The sequence below is a fragment of the Manis pentadactyla genome, chromosome 12, assembly GCF_030020395.1.
Source record: "Manis pentadactyla isolate mManPen7 chromosome 12, mManPen7.hap1, whole genome shotgun sequence".
Taxonomy (NCBI): Eukaryota; Metazoa; Chordata; class Mammalia; order Pholidota; family Manidae; genus Manis; species Manis pentadactyla.
Window position 1 is genome coordinate 83,146,449 of NC_080030.1, and position 19,525 is coordinate 83,165,973.

Below are 19,525 nucleotides of genomic sequence, written 5' to 3' on the forward strand. Positions count from 1 at the left end.
TATCCTCCAATAATTCTTTGCATTTCTGTGGGGTCCGTCGTGATTTTTCCTTTCTCGTTTCTGATACTGTTGATTTGTGTTGACTCTCTTTTCTTCTTAATAAGTCTGGCTAGAGGCTTATCTATTTTGTTTATTTTCTCAAAGAACCAGCTCTTGGTTTCATTGATTTTTGCTATTGTTTTATTCTTCTCAATTTTATTTATTTCTTCTCTGATCTTTATTATGTCCCTCCTTCTGCTGACCTTAGGCCTCATCTGTTCTTCTTTTTCCAATTTCGATAATTGTGACATTAGACCATTCATTTGGGATTGCTCTTCCTTTTTTAAATATGCTTGGATTGCTATATACTTTCCTCTTAAGACTGCTTTTGCTGCGTCCCACAGAAGTTCGGGCTTAGTGTTGTTGTTGTCATTTGTTTCCATATATTGCTGGATCTCCATTTTGATTTGGTCATTGATCCATTGATTATTTAGGAGCGTGTTGTTAAACCTCCATGTGTTTGTGAGCCTCTTTGCTTTCTTTGTACAGTTTATTTCTAGTTTTATGCCTTTGTGGTCTGAAAAGTTGGTTGGTAGGATTTCAATCTTTTGGAATTTTCTGAGGCTCTTTTTGTGGCCTAGTATGTGGTCTATTCCGGAGAATGTTCCATGTGCACTTAAGAAGAATGTATATCCCGCTGCTTTTGGATGTAGAGTTCTATAGATGTCTATTAGGTCCATCTGCTCTACTGTGTTGTTCAGTGCTTCCGTGTCCTTACTTATTTTCTGCCCAGTGGATCTATCCTTTGGGGTGAGTGGTGTGTTGAAGTCTCCTAGAATGAATGCATTGCAGTCTATATCCCCCTTTAGTTCTGTTAGTATTTGTTTCACATATGCTGGTGCTCCTGTGTTGGGTGCATATATATTTAGAATGGTTATATCCTCTTGTTTGACTGAGCCCTTTATCATTATGTAGTGTCCTTCTTTATCTCTTGTTACTTTCTTTGTTTTGAAGTCTATTTTGTCTGATATTAGTACTGCAACCCCTGCTTTCTTCTCACTGTTGTTTGCTTGAATTATCTTTTTCCATCCCTTGACTTTTAGTCTGTACATGTCTTTGGGTTTGAGGTGGGTTTCTTGTAAGCAGCATATAGATGGGTCTTGCTTTTTTATCCATTCTGTTACTCTGTGTCTTTTGATTGGTGCATTCAACCCATTAACATTTAGGGTGACTATTGAAAGATATGTACTTATTGCCATTGCAGGCTTTAAATTCGTGGTTACCAAAGGTTCAAGGTTAGCCTCTTTAGTATCTTACTGCCTAACTTAGCTCGCTTATTGAGCTGTTATATACACTGTCTGGAGATTCTTTTCTTCTCTCCCTTCTTATTCCTCCTCCTCGATTCTTCATATGTTGGGTGTTTTGTGCTGTGCACTTTCTAGGAGTGCTCCCGTCTAGAGCAGTCCCTGTAAGATGTTCTGTAGAGGTGGTTTGTGGAAAGCAAATTCCCTCAGCTTTTGTTTGTCTGGGAATTGTTTAATCCCACCATCATATTTGAATGATAGTCGTGCTGGATACAGCATCCTTGGTTCAAGGCCCTCTGTTTCATTGTGTTAAATATATCATGCCATTCTCTTCTGGCCTGTAGGGTTTCTGTTGAGAAATCTGACGTTAGCCTGATGAGTTTCCCTTTTTACGTGACCTTTTTCTCTCTAGCTGCCTTTATCACTCTTTCCTTGTCCTTGATCTTTGCCATTTTAATTATTATGTGTCTTGGTGTTGTCCTTCTTGGATCCTTTCTGTTGGGGGTTCTGTGTATTTCCGTGGTCTGTTCGATTACTTCCTCCCCCAGTGTGGGGAAGTTTTCAGCAATTATTTCTTCTAAGATACTTTCCATCTCTTTTCCTTTCTCTTCTTCTTCTGGGACCCCTATAATACGGATATTATTCCTTTTGGATTGGTCACGCAGTTCTCTTAACATTGTTTCATTCCTGGAGATTCTTTTGTCTCTCTCTCTGTCAGCTTCTATGCGTTCCTGTTCTCTGATTTCAATTCCATCAATGGCCTCTTGCATTCTATCCATTCTGTTTATAAACCCTTCCAGAGTTTGTTTCATTTCTGCGATCTCCTTTCTGGCATCTGTGATCTCCTTCCGGACTTCATCCCATTTCTCTTGCGTATTTCTCTGCATCTCTGTCAGCATGTTTATGATTCTTATTTTGAATTCTTTGTCAGGAAGACTGGTTAGGTCTGTCTCCTTCTCTGGTGTTGTCTCTGTGATCTTTGTCTGCCTGTAGCTTTGCCTTTTCATGGTGATAGGAATAGTTTCCAGAGCTGGGACGAGTGACGGCTGGAAGGACTTCCTTTCTTGTTGGTTTGTGGCCCTCCTCTCCTGGGAGAACAGCGACCTCTAGTGGCTTGTGCTGCGCAGCTGCGTGCAGACAGGGTTTCTGCTTCCTGCCCAGCTGCTATGGAGTTAATCTCCGCTGTTGCCGTGGGCGTGGCCTGGCTCGGGCAGCTACTCCCAAATGGTGGAGTCGCGTTGGAGCAGGAGCTGCTGGGAGGCTATTTATCTCCGTAAGGGGCCTGCCTGCTCCCTGCAGCCCAGGGGTTAGGGTGCCCAGAGATCCCGGATTCCCTACCTCTGGATTAAGTGACCCGCCCTGCCCCTTTAAGACTTCCAAAAAGCACCCGCCAAAACAAAACAACGAACACAAAAAAAAAAAAAAGAAGAAGAAAAAAAAATTTTTTAATTAAAAAAAAAAAAAAAAGTTTTTAATAAAAAAAAAAAAAAAAAAGGGGGTGGTCGTTCGTTTTTCTTTATTCTCCGGTGCCAGCCTCAGGCCTCTGCTCACCGGTCTTTCTGCCCTGTTTCCCTAGTATTGGGGTCACTATCCCTTTAAGACTTCCACAAAGCACTTGCCAAAACAAAACAGCAAAAAAGCAAAAAAAAAAAAAATGGTCGCGCGCTTTTCTTATGTCCTCTGTCGCCCAGCCTCCAGTGCCCGCTCACTGTTCTTGCTGCCCTGTTTCCCTAGTATTGGGGTCCCTATCCCTTTAAGACTTCCAAAAAGCGCTCGCCAAAACAAAACAGCAAAAAAGCAAAAAAAAAAATGGTCGCGCGCTTTTCTTATGTCCTCTGTCGCCCAGCCTCCAGTGCCTGCTCACTGTTTTTGCTGCCCTGTTTCCCTAGTATTGGGGTCCCTATCCCTTTAAGACTTCCAAAAAGCGCTCGCCAAAACAAAACAGCAAAAAAGCAAAAAAAAAAATGGTCGCGCGCTTTTCTTATGTCCTCTGTCGCCCAGCCTCCAGTGCCTGCTCACTGTTCTTGCTGCCCTGTTTCCCTAGTATTGGGGTCCCTATCCCTTTAAGACTTCCAAAAAGCGCTCGCCAAAACAAAACAGCAAAAAAGCAAAAAAAACAATGGTCGCGCGCTTTTTTTATGCCCTCTGTCGCCCAGCCTCCAGTGCCTGCTCACTGTTCTTGCTGCCCTGTTTTCCTAGTATCGAGCGCCCTGCACTCTGGCCCGGATGGCTGGGGCTGGGTGTTCGGCAGCCCTGGGCTCCGTCTCCCTCCCGCTCTGCCTGCTCTTCTCCCGCCGGGAGCTGGGGGGAGGGGTGCTCGGCTCCCGCGGGGCCGGGGCTTGTATCTTACCCCCTTCGCGAGGCGCTGGGTTCTCTCAGGTGCGGATGTGGTCTGGATATTGTCCTGTGTCCTCTGGTCTTTATTCTAGGAAGGGTTGTCTTTGTTATATTTTCATAGATATATGTTGTTTTGGGAGGAGATTTCCGCTGCTCTACTCACGCCGCCATCTTCCGCCCCTCCCTGTTTTTTTATGTATTTTTGAATTCAAAATATTCTGCTAATATTTTGTTGAGGATTTTTGCATCTGTTCTCATCCGGGATATTGGTCTGTAATTTTCTTTTTTTGTGGTACCTTTCTCTCGTTTTGGTAGTAGAGTGATGATGGCTTCATAGAATGAGTTTGAAAGTATTCCCTCCTCTTCTACCTATTGAAATACTTTAAATAGGGTGAGTATTAGCTCCTCTTTAAATATTTGGTAAAATCCAGCTGTGAAGCCATCTGATGATGGATTTTTGTTGGGGGGTTTTTGATTGCCAGTTCAATTCCATTACTGATAATTGGTCTGTTCAGATTTTCTGTTTCTTCCTGGTTCAGTCTTGAAAGGTTGTATTTTTCTAGAAAGTTGTCCACTTCTTCTAGGTTATCCAGTTTGTTATGATATAATTTTTCATAGTATTCTCTAATAATTCTTTATATTTCCATGGTGTCCATAGTGATTTTTCCTTTCTTCTGATTCTGTTTTTGTGTATACACTCTCTTTTTTTCTTGATAAGTCTGACTAGACTATTTTGTTAATTTTCTCAAAGAACTGGCTCCTGCTTTCATTGATTTTTTTGTGTGTGGTTTTATTCTTAATTTTATTTATTTCTGCTCTGATCTTTATTATGTCCCTTCTACTGACTTTGGGCCTCATTTGTTCTTTTTCTAGCTTCATTAACTGTAGGTTAGACTGTTTGGGATTGCTTTTTCTTGAGGTAGGCCTGTATTGCAGTATAATTTCCTCTTAGAACTGCCTTCACTATGTCCCATATGTTTTGGGGTTTGAGTTGTTTTTATTTGTCTCCATATATTGCTTGATCTCTGTTTTTGGTCATTGATCCATTGATTACTTAGAAGCACGTGATTAAGCCTCCATGTGTTTGTGGGCTTTTTTGTTTTCTTTGCATAATTTATTTCTAGTTTCATTCCCTTGTGGTCTGAGAAGCTGATTGGCCCAATTTCAATCATTCTGAATTTACTGAGGCTCTTTTTGTGGCCTAGTATATGATGTATTCTTGAAAATATTCCATGTACAGTTGAGAAGAATGTGTATCCTGTTATTTTGGGTGTCGAGTTCTGTAGATGTCTGTTAGGTCCATCTGTTCTAATGCATTGTTTATTGCCTCTGTCTCCTTACTTTTTTTCTGTCTGATTAATCTGTCTTTTGGAGTGAGTGGTGTATTAAAGTCTCCTAAAATGAATGCATTGCATTCTGTTTCCTCCTTTAATTCTGTTAGTATTTGTTCCACATATTTAGGTGTGCCTATTCTCCTATATTGGGTGCATAGATATTTATAATGGTTATATCCTCTTGTTGGACTGATGCCTTTATCGTTGTGTGATGTCCTTCTTTGTCTCTTACTGGTTTCTTTGTTTTGAAATCTATTTTGTCTGATAAAAGTACTGCTACTCCTGATTTTTTCTCCCTATTTTTTGCATGAAATATCTTTTAACCATCCCTTTACTTTCAATCTGTGTATGTGTCTTTGGGTTTGAAGTGAGTGTCTTGTAGGTAGCATATAGATGGGTCTTGTTTTCTTATCCAATCTGTAACTCTGTGTCTTTTGATTGGTACATTCAGTACATTTACATTTAGGGTGATTATCAATAAACATGTACTTATTGCCATTGTAGGCTTCAGATTTGTGGTTACCAGTCGTTCAAGGGCAGTTTCCTTACTATCTAACGGTCTTTCTTAACTCGTTTATTATGCTATTACAAACACAATCTAAAGGTTCATTTTTTTACCCCGATTCTTCTTTTTCCTCCTCCAGTCTTTACATATTAGGTATCATATTCTGTACTCTTTGGGTTTCCCTTGACTAACTTTGTGGGGTTGATTTAATTTTGCATTTGCTTTGTAATTAATTGGTCTACTTCCTTTACTGTGGTTTTATTTTCTCTGATGACAGCTATTTAGCCTTAGGAGCACCTCCATCTATAGCAGTCCCTTTAAAATACACTGTGGAGAGATGGTTTATGGGATGTAAATTCCCTCAACTTTTACATATCTGGAAAGTGTTTAATCCCTGCTTCAAATTTAAATGATAATCTTGCTGGATACATTATTCTTTGTTCGAGGCCCTTCTGTTTCATTGCATTAAATATATCATGCCCCTCCCTTCTGGCCTATAAGGTTTCTGCTGAGAAGTCTGCAGATAGCCTGATGTGCTTTCCTTTTTACTTGATCTTTTTTCACACTCTGGCCACTTTTAATACTCTCTCCTTATCCTTGATCTTTACCATTTTAATTATTATATGTCTTGGTGTTGAAAGACAGTTTCATTCAAAAAAAGAAAAGCAGTCTTAGGTAAGTTGTATTGAAAGAGTTATGATGGCCTAGGCAAAATAACTAATTTTGTTCCATATAGGATAGATCACTGTGTTAGTTGCTAGATTGGAGTTCAGCAAAATAAGCTTCATTCTGAGACTGCAACAGAACGCAGCCATTTGTGGTTAGCACAGTGCAGAAGTTCATGTTCCATCTAGTTATGGATATGCATAAGACCAACTTCCCCAAGGCCTTTCAGCCTTTTTTTTAGGGCCCTTTGACATTCCTGACTCCATTTCAGATGTTTCTATTCATATTATTTAACTATGATTATGTTAATTCCATAGTGGTTATAAGATAGTATTAGGCCTTTGCACTTTGAGTTTTCTTACTGTTCCTCACTTCTCAATCATTTCGTTCCAAATGAAAAAACAATTATTGCATTTTCTCAAAGTTAAGTAACTTTGAAGAAACAAACAAAAAACAGAGGTGGTTACATTTTGAAGAAACAACTGATCCTGTCACTGAAGAAAAACTGAAGCAAATCCAAAAAGAAATACAAGAACAGGAGACACTCCTTCAGGGATATCAACAGGTAAGGTGACTCTTCGTGAAAGAAGAATTTGTTCTTGAGATCCTTTGGTTATAAAACTAAGCATATTAAAGTATTCCTGTGCTCATTTAACAGGTAATGGCAATTCTGGCAAATATGAGGAAGCAATAATTTGACTAGTCTGAACTTTTTCATGAACAGAATTCAAGTGGTTAAGAGCATGGGTTTGCATTCAAAGAATCTGGTTTGGTCTTAGCTCCACCACCTGCTGTGCAACCTTGGGCAAATCACTTTAACTTTCATATAACCCAGTTTCCTCGTTTGTGAAATTGGGTATGTTGATAGTAATAGTTGCCTCATAAGGAGTTTGTGAAATGAAAATAAGACAGTGTAAGCCAACCTCTTAGTGACTGGCACACAGTAACTAGCTAATGAATATTGCCTGTTTTTTTAAATAGCCATTTCCTTAAAACTATCCACAAAAAGTTTTGATATATTCAGAAATACAAATCTGAAATCAATTGGCATTTGCACTATGAGTGAAAAATGAATTAGAGAAAATCTTTGTGTTCTGTAGAATGCAGACATTTGCAAAGCGTGACAGATCCTTGGTGATGTTGACCTGACAGTCGGCCGGGACAGATTTAGTGATCTCTAGCCTGAGATTTCATCTTAGTTTCTTCCCCACCACTCCCTTTTTTTTTTAATCCCTCCCTTTCTCTCTCATCTTTTTCTCCTTTGACAACATAGCCTAAGAATCAAGCCTGGCAATAACAAGCATTGTCTTCCAGCGACATCCAGAGAAAGCATTACCGTGTCAGTGATTACATTTACTACCAGTGGAAGTACTGATTTTAAAAGACACATTGCCCTGAAGTTCGTGAGAATCTTCCATACCCTTTGCCTGCCATTCTGATCATGCCATTTAGAACATGCATTTTTAAGGATTTCACAGACCCATTAATATGCCAGCTACCCCCTCCCACAAAGATAACACAAAATTTGTGTATCTGTGTATATATTTATATTTTTTCTGGTTTTCACTAATTCTATAAATATTAAGCACAGATCATCTGCCAAGAGGCATTAGGCCAGATACAGTGAAGATAGTACATGGTTTTCATTAGATCTTCAAAGATCCTTGATTTTCATCAGGTTCTTAAAGAGGTTAATAACCCAGAGCACCTTAGCACAGATTGGTGCTTTCTGATCTCAGTTTGAGTCACTCAAGGCTGGGGGTAAACTGGGTCTAGTCCTTGCTCTCCCTCATCCTGACATTTTCAGAAATATCCAGTCTCTAAGTTCTCACAGAAAGTTCCAGAAACATGAACGCCCACTGTGACTACATCCAATTTCTTCATTTTCTTCATTGTGGGAAACCAAGCCAGAAACAGAAAAAAAAAAAAGGGTGCAGATGGTCCCCCTGGGCCTTTCCACCCCTGGTCCCCACAGTCAGAATGTGCTTATTCCTATAGCCACTCACCCACTTACTCCTGTGAAATGTGCAAACACTGACATAAGACCCTTTGGCTCTGGGCATTTTTGGAACCTTTTTTTCCAAATAAACATTTTGGAAAGAATTGTTTTCAGGTAAAACTTTTTTTCTGAGATAATATAAGTAGTTTGAAAATGATTTTGCTTACTGAAAAACTGAAAAATTTAAAAGACTTTAAAAATGTTTAAAGGATCTAGCTGTTGTGAGCATATATACTTATGTTTTATAAGTACTAGCAACTTTTAACTATATGTGATTTTCTATTTATGAAGGAAAATGAAAGACTATATAATCAAGTGAAAGATCTCCAAGAACAAAACAAGAAAAATGAGGAGCGAATGTTCAAGGAAAACCAGGGTTTATTCAGTGAGTTAGCTTCCTTAAAGTAAGTCCTTTTTAAATTCTTAAAACCAAACAGACTATTTCTAAGTATTTTATTATTGTATTAAGAATACATTAATTTTTACTAAGAAATGAAGATTTATAGTTTTTTAACTTTTATATTTTAATGTTCAGTGGGTTTGTTTTAGTGTTAGATGACTAGTGGATACCTTGGTATTTTCAGCCTATTCATATTCGAGTTTGATTATCAGTTTTAGGAAATTAAATATACAGTATTCTTCTTGATCAGTCATTAAGCCTGAGATGCTTAACATTTCCTAAGGAACCATGCGATTAACAATAATAAAAAGTATATATCATACAATATCACGTAATGTCTTAGGAGAGGTTCCATACCACAGCAGTAGAGCCTGAGGCGAGGATCCTTGGGGAGGTCATTTCCTAGAGGATAACTTTCAGGAGAAAGGGAGTAAGAGAAGCAAGACAGGGTTGGGGGGAAGGCAAGTAAGCATATGGTCTCAGCTGGAGAATGGTTTCGTTCTGCTCTCACCGGAAGCTTGGGAGAACAGACTGTCCCACAGAGTTGGTCTCTGCTTGAGGCAAGGGGGGCAGCCTTTTATACCCCTAGCCTTTTATACCACCGGCTGAGGTATGCCCCAGGAAGGGGCTGGGGGATATTCCCCAGCCCATGGGGCAGGGCTCTCAGTGGGCTGAAGGCATTTCTCTAGAGGAAGAGAACTTCTGAGTTGTTGACCAACGCTCAGCGTGGCAGGCCGGTGGAGCACCAGCTACTTAGGTGTCGTAGTTCAGACTGTAAGATCTTTTGGATGTTACTCCGTCTGACTTTAACATGTTAAGTAAAAGGCCGGACCCACAAACATGGGCAAGTTAGGGCACTACCTTCTTTTAGGAAATGACTGCCGATTTGCATTTTCATAAATATCTAATCATTCAGATAGGACTGCTATTGGAAGGAACTTCTTCGGCGATGAATGTCATGAACTTTGTTTTTATGCACATATTTCCTTCATTCGTTTGTTAGATAATCTAGGGAGTAAGAGGCAGGGTTGCTGCTAACTCCAGCTGATCTTTATGCAAAATAGCAAAAGGCACACCTTGTATAAACAAAGCTAGACAGTACACAGGGTGGCAAGTAAGGGCGCTTCTGTGTAAATTAGGGGAAAAAATACCTCTTAATCCTGGTAAGTGTAACCCCAGGCCAATTGTGATAATCTGCCAGTTCCAGTGCATGAAAGCATTTACATCTGCTTTCTTTTCAATGCTTCAGTATTTTTAAATGTCATCTTATATCATCTAGCTTTTAAAAAAGATCTATTCCAAAATCCAAAACTGAAGCTCTCAGTGGAACTTTCACAATTAAATGTTTCATTAGTACATTAGGGCTAGATGCTCTTACATGGAGTCCTAAACTCCTTGTTATAGTATCTCTGGAAAAACAAATACAATTCTAATGTCCAAATAGTAGAGTGTGTTTGGTTTTATTTGTCAGTTTCCACGTGTAATTTCTCAGAAAGGAATCTAGGATGATGTGACAACCAACACACATTACCACAGGAAAAATGGGGCCCATTTTTCTGGGACATTGATTTTTTTTTTCTATAAGAATTGGGAGAAAATATTTTTGAAAACAACTTCAGGGATCTATTCTTTCATATTAAACTTAAAAATTTCCCTTAAAATAACTTCTTTTAGTATTTTAAACTTTAGATTAAATAAACTTCTTTCCTTAGTGTCTCACATAGTTTCAATATCCACTACAGCCTTTAATCTTTAAGAATTGAATATTTTGTGTCAAATGGAGTTCCTTGTAAAAAGAAAAATAAAATCTTTTTCTTTTCAAAATAAATCAGGGAGCAGATGCACCAAAGTCGTTTCCTATCTCAAGTAGCTGAGACTTCAGAACCTTCTGGAAACCAGAATTTTACAGATCTCTTAACAGAACTACGGGTGGCACAGGTAAGTTGCATAGGGATTTTAAATATCAATGAGAGTAAAGATTATAAAAATTCCTATATGTGTAAAAAACTTTATTACTTTATGAGTAAATATTTAAATTTCATACCATTAAAAAATTAAGAAATACCAAGATTCGCTTGTGACCTTACTGTAGAGAAAACAACATCACACTGGTTTTGGATGGCGTCTTTTTGTAATCCAACCTCTTGCTGGGCACTTACCGCGTGGAGTCATACTGGAGGCATCACCACGCTTGGGGCATGTACACCTTATTCAGACAAATCCCTCACTAGAAATGTATGTCTAAAATAGGAAAATAATTTGGAGATAGTTATTCACCATAGAAAGTTTTGTTAGCTTTTTACCTGTCTCCTTAAGTGGACTGTGTACTTCTAAAGGGCAGAGACTGTATCTACAACTATTTATATCACATTTTCCTAACATAGATGTGAAATGCCATAGCTACTGCATAACTTTTTTCTCTATTTTTATTGATTTGTGTTATAAAACATACGGTTCTAGAATTTTCAAGAGCACATTTATCAATGGAAGAAGTTCTGAAATTTTGGTCAGGTTAATTCTATTTGAAGCAGAACAATTCCATATACTGCATAACTTTTAAAGCCCTGTCGCAGGAACTATGTGCTTATAGCACCCACCAGTCATTTTAACCATCAAAACTACTGCCACATTTCAAAACATCCCCTGTGGGAGGGCAGTTAATTCTCCCCACTCCTTCCCATTAAGAACCATACCACTGAACTAAAAGGCCCTTCCAGTCTATTTGAATGATTGTATAAATTAGAAAAATTCCAATTACATGCCACCTTTAAGAAGAAATTTATTATATAAAATAAGATTACATAGAAATCTAAACATACCATAGTTTGATAACTGATGTTTAACAGGTTTTTGTAGTAAATAAAGTACAGCTTCAAATATGAATCCTTTAGGGAACTTCCTTTTGATGCATGTATGCATGCATGTATAGAATGATTAAAGAGTGAGTGATTGCACTTTCCTCCCCTTATCAGTAGGCCTAAAAAATTAACAAGTTAAAAGAGTGCCATATTTTATGAAAGCTGAAAAAAACATGATAAGGTTCCAACCATAGCATTAGTTTTATTCAAAGACTGTTTTTAGTGACCTTTTAGAAGTGTGCTGTTGGAATATACAGCTCTTGGAATATACACCTTTAACCCAACTCACACAGTATTCCTACAGGTAGAAAACCCACTGATAATTACCTCCAGTTAAAAATTATACAGAGAAACAAGCCATCATGAGCCAGCATGCATAACTGAAACCTCAGAAGGCAACACCACAGATGGGGGAACTAATGTAGCAACAAATCAGTCTTGGTCCCCGTAGAGCTTTCTGCCTAATAAAGAGAAGAGGCTTGTACACAAGTCAATGTCATAGGAGACAGAAAGAGATAAATGCTAGACTAGAGGTATAATGAAGTTTATGGTGATGCAGTGGAGGGGATAGCAGGAATAGACTCATTTGAACTAAGCTTTGAAGGGTAAGTATGATTTTTATCAAGTAGAGGAAGAGGGGCTAAGAGCATGGAACATAGAGCATATTGAGAATTCATGCAACAGTGTTTTGATATGCCAAGCATTTTTTATGCATTTATGATAAAAGGATTACCAAAATAAAGTACTGCATTCAAGTAAATACATGATGTCTTTTTTCAAGTAAATTTTAAGTAAATACATAAAAGGTGGTGATAAGCATTGCAAAAAGAAAATAAAGCAACAGGAGTGGGTTTGCTGTGTTAGAAAGAACTTCCTGAGGCTTCATTTGAGCAGAAATCCTGATGAAGTTAGAAACTGAGCCACCTACATATCTGGGGGCAGAGGACACAGCGCAGACACCTTGGGGCAGGAGTGTGCTGGGTCCGTTCAAAGAGCTCAGCAGTCTCTGGCTGAAATGGAATGGAGGGGTAAGATCTGTAGTAGCTGAGGTCAGAGGCGTGGGCAAGGCTGGGGTACATGACGCTGAAAGTCGTGGTGAGGACTCTGGATTTGCCCTGGGAGGATGGGAGCCACCCGAGAGCCTCAGACAGAGGAGTGGTCTTAACTGATTCTTTAACACAATTTCTGTGGCCGTTGTGAGGAGAGCAGACTGTATGTGCTGCAGGCGGAGGAGGCAGACCGGTTAGGAGGTCAGCACAGTGATCCAGGGGAGGTGGAGGAGCAGATCGGAAGGTCTTCAGGCTGCGTTGGGTTAGATCATTAAAACTGACTCGTAGGCTCTAGGGAGCTACTGGTAATTGTGAGAAGTGATAAAATCAGAGCTAAAATTTAGGAAAAATAATTAGCACCAGTTTTTATGAGAAAGAGAAATTTATACCACAGTTTTTTATGGTTGGAAATAATTTGCTTTTGTAATTCTATGAATATCAAGAAAGAAAAAATAAGTTTAGTAGAAGACATCAAAAGATTGAAACAGGACAAACAAGCTCTTGAAGTAGACTTGGAAAAAATGAAGAAAGAGAGAGACCAGGCCAAGGATCAGATTGCTTACGCCACAGGTAAGACCCTGGGCTGGAGCAGCTTACCTTCATATTCATGGCTGTTCTTTATTCTTGAATTTAAGTAACAGCAATTGGATAGTGTAATCAAAATGCTGTTCCTTGAAGTATATTCTAATTTTAGAGACATTTTAAAAAAATTAGTTGTAATAGGTATGTACATTTAATAGGTTTTAGCAGGAGTAATTGCAGGATTAAAGAAAATCAAAGATTATTTTGAATTTATGGCATTTTATGTGGGATGACAGACATTGTTCACATGTCTGTCATCCCACCTAGATGGTGACCTAGACCTAAAAAGACGAGGGCATAGTCTGTCTTTTTATCCCTGGGTCTGAAACATAGGCTCCCACCTATTTGCCAAATGAACAAATAGCACTAAATTTTGTAGAAAACACAAGTATAAATATGGTATTCCCCACCAGGGAAATCAAAGATAAGAATGCAGAAAAGTTTAATATTTTTAAAATTGCAAATAAATATGAGATAGGGTGCTGTGTAAGAGTTTCAGAAAGGGAAGGCTGTCATTTGAGCCAGGTCCTGACAGATGGGAAAATTCAGAAGTGGAGTGGCAGGGGCTGCCCAGGGTGTGTCATGAGCACGTTACTGAGCGTACCTGTGGACTGGAGCTTCAGATGGGAGAGCACAGGACTAGGAAGGTGGATCGGAGGAGCCCTTACCTGCTCAAGTAAGGATCTTTCCTCTGTGTTGGTATAATCTGCAGTGTAAGATACGTACAATAAAGTCCACTTACCTGTTTGTAAGAAAACCACATTTACTTTTCTCATTAGTAAAACAGAATAATAATAATAATAGTATCCATCATGTAAGTTTTTTGTGCTAGATAAAATCATTCATAATAGGCATTCTTTAATGTTTGCAATTGTTACTTCTTAATATAATTATAGGAATTCTTCATTCTTATTATCTCTCAAGTCTAACATTTATTTTTTCATGGAAATGACTTTACTTTTATAATGAAAGTGAGTGGGAAAACAGTTGATTTATCAAAAATTTCTACATAGCCAACTTTGCTGCAGGTTTGAGGATTTGGACTATGAACACAATCTTCAACTCTCTTTACTAATAGTAGATTAAACTAGACACCACCTTGCACACATCAGTTGTTTTTTACCTCATATTTTTTCATAATGCTTTTTTATTAGGTAAGCATTGGTTTTCAGGTAAAATATTTTAATATAGTTTATTTCCATACTTTGAAAAATTGCAGTCAAGTTATTAAGTTTATCTTATAGGTGAAAAATTATATGAAATAAAAATTTTAGAAGAAACACATAAAGAAGAAATCAGTCTTCTGCAAAAAAGATTACAGTGGTTTGCTGAAAATCAGGAACTACTGGATAGAGATGCAGTTCGACTTAAAGAAGCAAATGAAGAAATTGAGAAGCTCAAACTTGAGGTAGTCATTTCAGAATGTATTTCTGTAGGTGACCCATTACCTTCAATAATTAGTTCTTAGCCTTGTAAGTGTTCTTGAATCAATATCTAAACTCTGTTCACTCAAATTGCTGGTTTGGCATTTGGTTGCTTTTAGGTGTGTAGCCTATTTTAGATTAGACTGAGAGTAAATCCAAGCTGCTCACCGTGCCCTGTCAGGCCCCATGTGGTCTGGATCCTACCTGCCCAGAGTCATCGTACCTCAGCCCCAGGAGTCACTGTCCCCCAGCCGCACCAGACCTCCCCCTGGTTCCTGAACATGCCAAGCCTGTTCCACTTGATGCCTCTGGCCTAGGTTCTTCCCTTGTCTCACTCCTTGTTCAAGTCTCATCTCAAACTTCTCCCCAGAGAGACCTTTCCTGACATTCTCTAATCTAATGCAGCCGTCAGTGTCGTCCCCGACTCTCTTCCCATGCCTTCACTCTGTTTTATTTTCTTCATAGCACTTGTCACTCTCTGAAGTTATTTTATTCACTGAGTGACTTACTTTGTTAGCTGATCAGCCGTCTCCTTTCCCTGGAGTGTAAGTGCCCTGAAAGCAGGGACTTGGCTTGTTTGCCCGCTTTGTCTCCATGCAGTGCCACATCTGGGAATTCATGCATGAGTGAGGGAACTACCATCATGCTGCCCTGCTTGTTTTTCTCTGTGTTTTAAATATGCTTCTTAACATGTTCTTCACTTACTGACAGGTCGAGAAACTGAAAGCTGAATCTGGAAATCCATCTCTTCAGCAGAAGATACGCTTGAAAGATAGAGCAGCTGATGCCAAAAAAATTCAGGATCTAGAGAGACAAGTATGTATTCAGGGTAAATTTTCATTAAGGCATTTCATATATAGTGCATTTTTATGTTCTCTTTTGCTCCAGGAGTTCCTACAAAATATATTAACCTGAAAATTCTTGTTTTTATTCATTTATTGTGATATATAGAACTGCTCCTACTTTAAATAAACTTGATATATAATATTTAAAGTAACTAATAAAAGTAGTAAACAGCATCACTTTATATAATCTGTGGCTTTACACATAAAGAGATTTTAGACTAATGTGCCTCATTAGATGGTAGAACTATTGATGGAAAGTTATTTTTGCATCCCAGCTCTTTTTAGACATCTGGGAAGAAGGAAGTAGAAATCTGAAACACTGGGTGTGGAGTTAGAATTCCTTCTGTCGAAAGACAGGTGAGAGAGGAGTACAGCAAGGGAGACCCATGAGCGGGGACTGTGGTAGTGGTGCTCGGGAAAGGTGAGACACCCTAGAAACAGCAGGCAGCCTCCCAAAGAGCTGGCCGTAATTTTGAGTTCTTGTTCACTGTACAGGCTCAGAAATATTTCATGGTCAATGTGGCTGGACGACCTTCTTCAAAAATCATAGTACACTAATTAGGGTAAAGTTTTTTTCATTGATGTAGTTTTTCAGGGTGAAATAATAACTTTTTCATTCTACTTTTAAAACTATAAAGTAACACTTTTATTCATAACTAAATATTAAACAAAATAAGGATGTTCAGCCCCATTCATAAGGGAGCAAGATTCTGTAGTCAAGTCATGACACTTAAACATACAGGTATTATTCCATCACAAACCCAAAAAATGAGGTCATCACTGGGCTGAATATTATCCCAGTTTTATGAGAAAGAAAAAAAAGCAAAATATTAACTTTGATACTTTCACAGGACCTGTTCTTTTATCAAAGGTATAATTTGATAGTTTGGCTCAGTGGCCAGGAAAGAAACAGGACAAAGGTAGTTTGAAGAGCTAGAAATATTCTGAAGTAAGTGTAGTCCAGGATTGCTTGGCATTTTTTCAATGTTTAAGATTTAGAGTAGCCAGTTTATTTAAAGTGGGAGCAGTTCTATGTCAAAATAAATGAGTAAAAACAAGAATTTTCAGTGTTTACCATATAGAATTGTGAGAGAGAAGACCAAAGAAACTACCACTCCTCCTGATAACTTCAAGAGAAGTAATGTAGAGCTGAATGTACTAGAATAAAAAAATAAAGCGTGTTTCAAAAGCAAAGTTAAGACTTGAAGTGGTGATCCATATTGATGAGAAATATAATACTTTATTAAAGTAAATACTTTTTATTAACACTTTCATTAAAAATGTATTGCTTAATCATCTTAGATTATATCTTTCTAAAATATTTCTCATTAATACCATTTTATGTAGTTTGCTGCGTATATATTTCAGATCTTATTCGGTGACCATGAACATTTCTAGCCTTATGATTTTAAATCTTAATATATATTTTATAATAAATGTACATCACAAAATATCTAGAATCATTTTGGAGCCATATTCTAAAATAGATTATAGATATAATTATAAATAGATTATAGACACATATGTATGAATTATAAATATAAAATAGATTATAATTATACAGTAAAATATCTTTTCTAAATAGCGCATTTGTAAAAATGAAGCTAATTAGAAATGCATGTTACAATGAAAATTTCAGATTACATGCATTCATGCTTTTATTTAATATAATATTCCATAGGTTAATTTCCAGTAAGAATTTTAAAATATTTTACTTTGTATGACAGCCACACGGATATCTGTAACCAAAGAATAATATTAAAAAGCAAATCAAAGAAGCTACAAATAAAACCTAATTTTCCCCAAAACTGTAATATACATTTCAAGATATCAAAATTAGATTGAAAATGTGTCTTAAAATTTTCAGTGAATGCATTAATTATAAGTATATTAAAACACTGATTTTAAAAAAATCTAAGTCTCTTTTCAATATACATGGTGTATGTGTGTATATACCTTTACATGCTCACATCTAATTACTAGTTTTTTAATACCAGAGGAAGCAAAACTTTGAAAATTTTGCAGATGTAATTATCAATATTTGTATCTGTATAAGTATTTGTATTTATATCCCAATTTCCATTACATGTATGAATGTGCAAGCAATCTTCATGAATGGAAATATTTGCTTTTAGTTTTGCAAATGATGTGACCCTTAAATACCTAACATGAACAATGTTCAGTCTGTAAATAGGATTTTCAGCACCAGCAACCCATCTTGTCCTAGGAAACGTCATTTTTGAGACCAGATTATAATAAAAGCGAACATTATCAAGCCCTTACTATATGCTAGGCACTCTGCTACCTACACATTTTACCGGGAGAAATGACATTTGATGCTCACATATGTTTTCCAAAGATATCTTAAATCATAATTTCTTTAGCAAAAACAGATATACATGCATATGCATTTATAATAGCTAGCTCTAATTTCTGTGGACCCTGGTGCAGTTCTAGCTTACAGAAAGACCGTGCTGTGTCATGGTAGACTGAATGAGAAGTGTTGTAAAGACTTCATTAAATATCACCTATTCCTCCTTGCTTCCTAATTGAAAGACATCATTTTAAAATAGATTAAACATCTCTTTGAAATCTAAACACAATTGATATAGTATAATGTAAGTTTTATACATTAAACTGTTTAATTTTAATATACATCAAACCTTACAAATGTACAAAAATATTTTAATAGGTGAAGGAAATGGAAGGAATTCTAAAGAGAAGATATCCCAATTCTTTACCTGCTTTAATATTGGCTGCATCAGCAGCTGGTGATACAGTGGACAGAAATACAGTAGAATTTATGGAAAAAAGGATAAAAATACTTGAAGCTGATCTGGAGGGCAAAGATGAAGAAGCAAAGAAAAGCCTTCGTACCATGGAACAACAGTTTCAGAAAATGAAGGTCAGCACCAAGTAGCCATGATGACGAGCTCAGAGGTACCAAGAGGACCGGAGGCTTCTTAGACCTCATTTTAACAAATAGCTGCGATCGTCCTTTCCCACGAAACCTTTGAGTGTTAACAGATGCAAAGGAAAACTAGGTCCGTCCTTTTTGTTTTCCGTCAGCAACTTTTTATTTCCAACACGGAATAATCAAGCACAGGACAATCTTTACATAAGCCCCTCTCAGTGATATTAGAATTATTTGAAATTAAGTCATGAAAAGGCAGAGTAGAACATCTCTCATACATATTCAGTATAAATATTTTTTTGAATTACTGTGGTTGAAAACATTTGTCTGAATTTACCTGAACAAGGGAGAGGGAATGAGACAGAAAGTAAATTTTTAGAATACAACAAGAGGCAGGGCAGTGTCTTCTGCAATGTCTTACTTACTGAGTTTTCTGAGCGTTCATCAGGAATGTATCAGAAAGTACAGGTGCCGCAATGACCAAATATGAAACAGGATGTGATACTTAATTTACTTCCTAAGCTTGTTGAGCGCATGGTTTCTGTAGTAATTCATGCCGGACGCTTTCACAGGCGTTTCGGTCCATCCAGTGTAATCTTTCCGATCACCTGTGAGAAATAGATCCTGCTGACTCACCTTGCAGATCAGGGACCTGAGATGTTAGCAGTTTAACTCCTGCCCGAGGTTCTGCTGCTGGCGAGACGCAGAGCAAAGCCACCGACTTCACGCCGCGTTGCTTCTAGGATGCGGACCTCATTCCCCGTAGGTTTCTGTCCTCAGAGACGCAACAACGGTAGAATGCTAAGTTTCAGGAACAGGAAAAGGTTGAAAACCTGGAAGTTCTTTGGCCTGCTAGTTAAGGTCTTACCACGGAGGTGGGGTTTCCTTTACCCCACCCTCTTCAAATCTTTCAGCCGCTTACCTGGTTCGTTTTCTTGTCTCACTTCCCCAAATTCTGAGTTGCTCTCCTCCTTTAACCACCCAGTTTTCAGCTTCCCTAACTTAGCCTCTGATTTACTGTTAATTGTGCCACTTTTACTCCTAAGTTTCTTTCAGTTCCTCTATTCCTTTTCATCACCGTGTCACTCTCCTACTGTCATTAATTAAAGATGGCTCAATTACTGTTGGAACCTCCCGACTAGTCTACCCATACCCACTTCATTCACCCCGTTCTCTAATCAGCTTTTGACACCAAAGGCAAAATCATATTGTCATCTCTTACACACACACACACACACACACACCTGTCTTTGTTTATACCCCTCAATGGCTTCCTGTTCCCCTTAAGATAAATAAATGGCCTGTGAAGGCACATATGGGCAGGCCCCT

General features: G+C 37.9%; 1 protein-coding gene and 2 long non-coding RNA genes across 10 annotated transcripts in view; 1 reads left to right on the forward strand and 2 right to left on the reverse strand.

Annotated features, from left to right (window-relative positions):
* LOC130679837 (uncharacterized) overlaps positions 1-12,852 on the reverse strand; it is a 28,119-nt gene extending 15,267 nt beyond the window's left edge. For 2 of the 6 annotated variants that reach the window (XR_008992793.1, XR_008992795.1), the window contains exons 1-3: positions 11,710-12,353; positions 11,344-11,501; positions 10,684-10,765 (exon numbers count right to left, since the gene is read on the reverse strand). This is a non-coding gene — a long non-coding RNA (uncharacterized LOC130679837). Of the gene's footprint in view, positions 1-10,683; positions 10,766-11,343; positions 11,502-11,709 lie in introns of all 6 variants that reach the window. The other 4 variants (XR_008992792.1, XR_008992797.1, XR_008992796.1 and 1 more) reach the window with 3 other exon arrangements.
* The window catches only part of LOC118913769 (centrosomal protein of 162 kDa-like), a 98,810-nt gene that overhangs the window by 55,117 nt on the left and 24,168 nt on the right, over positions 1-19,525 (forward strand). For all 3 annotated transcript variants that reach the window (XM_057489347.1, XM_057489348.1, XM_057489349.1), the window contains 7 exons: positions 6,550-6,690; positions 8,416-8,528; positions 10,357-10,462; positions 12,875-13,001; positions 14,258-14,421; positions 15,149-15,253; positions 17,975-18,187. In XM_057489347.1, the coding sequence (XP_057345330.1) occupies positions 6,550-6,690; positions 8,416-8,528; positions 10,357-10,462; positions 12,875-13,001; positions 14,258-14,421; positions 15,149-15,253; positions 17,975-18,187 (969 nt within the window). The remainder of the gene's footprint in view (positions 1-6,549; positions 6,691-8,415; positions 8,529-10,356; positions 10,463-12,874; positions 13,002-14,257; positions 14,422-15,148; positions 15,254-17,974; positions 18,188-19,525) is intronic.
* LOC130679839 (uncharacterized) lies at positions 13,016-18,966 on the reverse strand. Its single transcript, XR_008992799.1, has 3 exons — positions 18,833-18,966; positions 15,143-15,241; positions 13,016-13,755 (listed from the first exon to the last, which is right to left on the reverse strand). It is a non-coding gene; the product is annotated as an uncharacterized LOC130679839 (long non-coding RNA).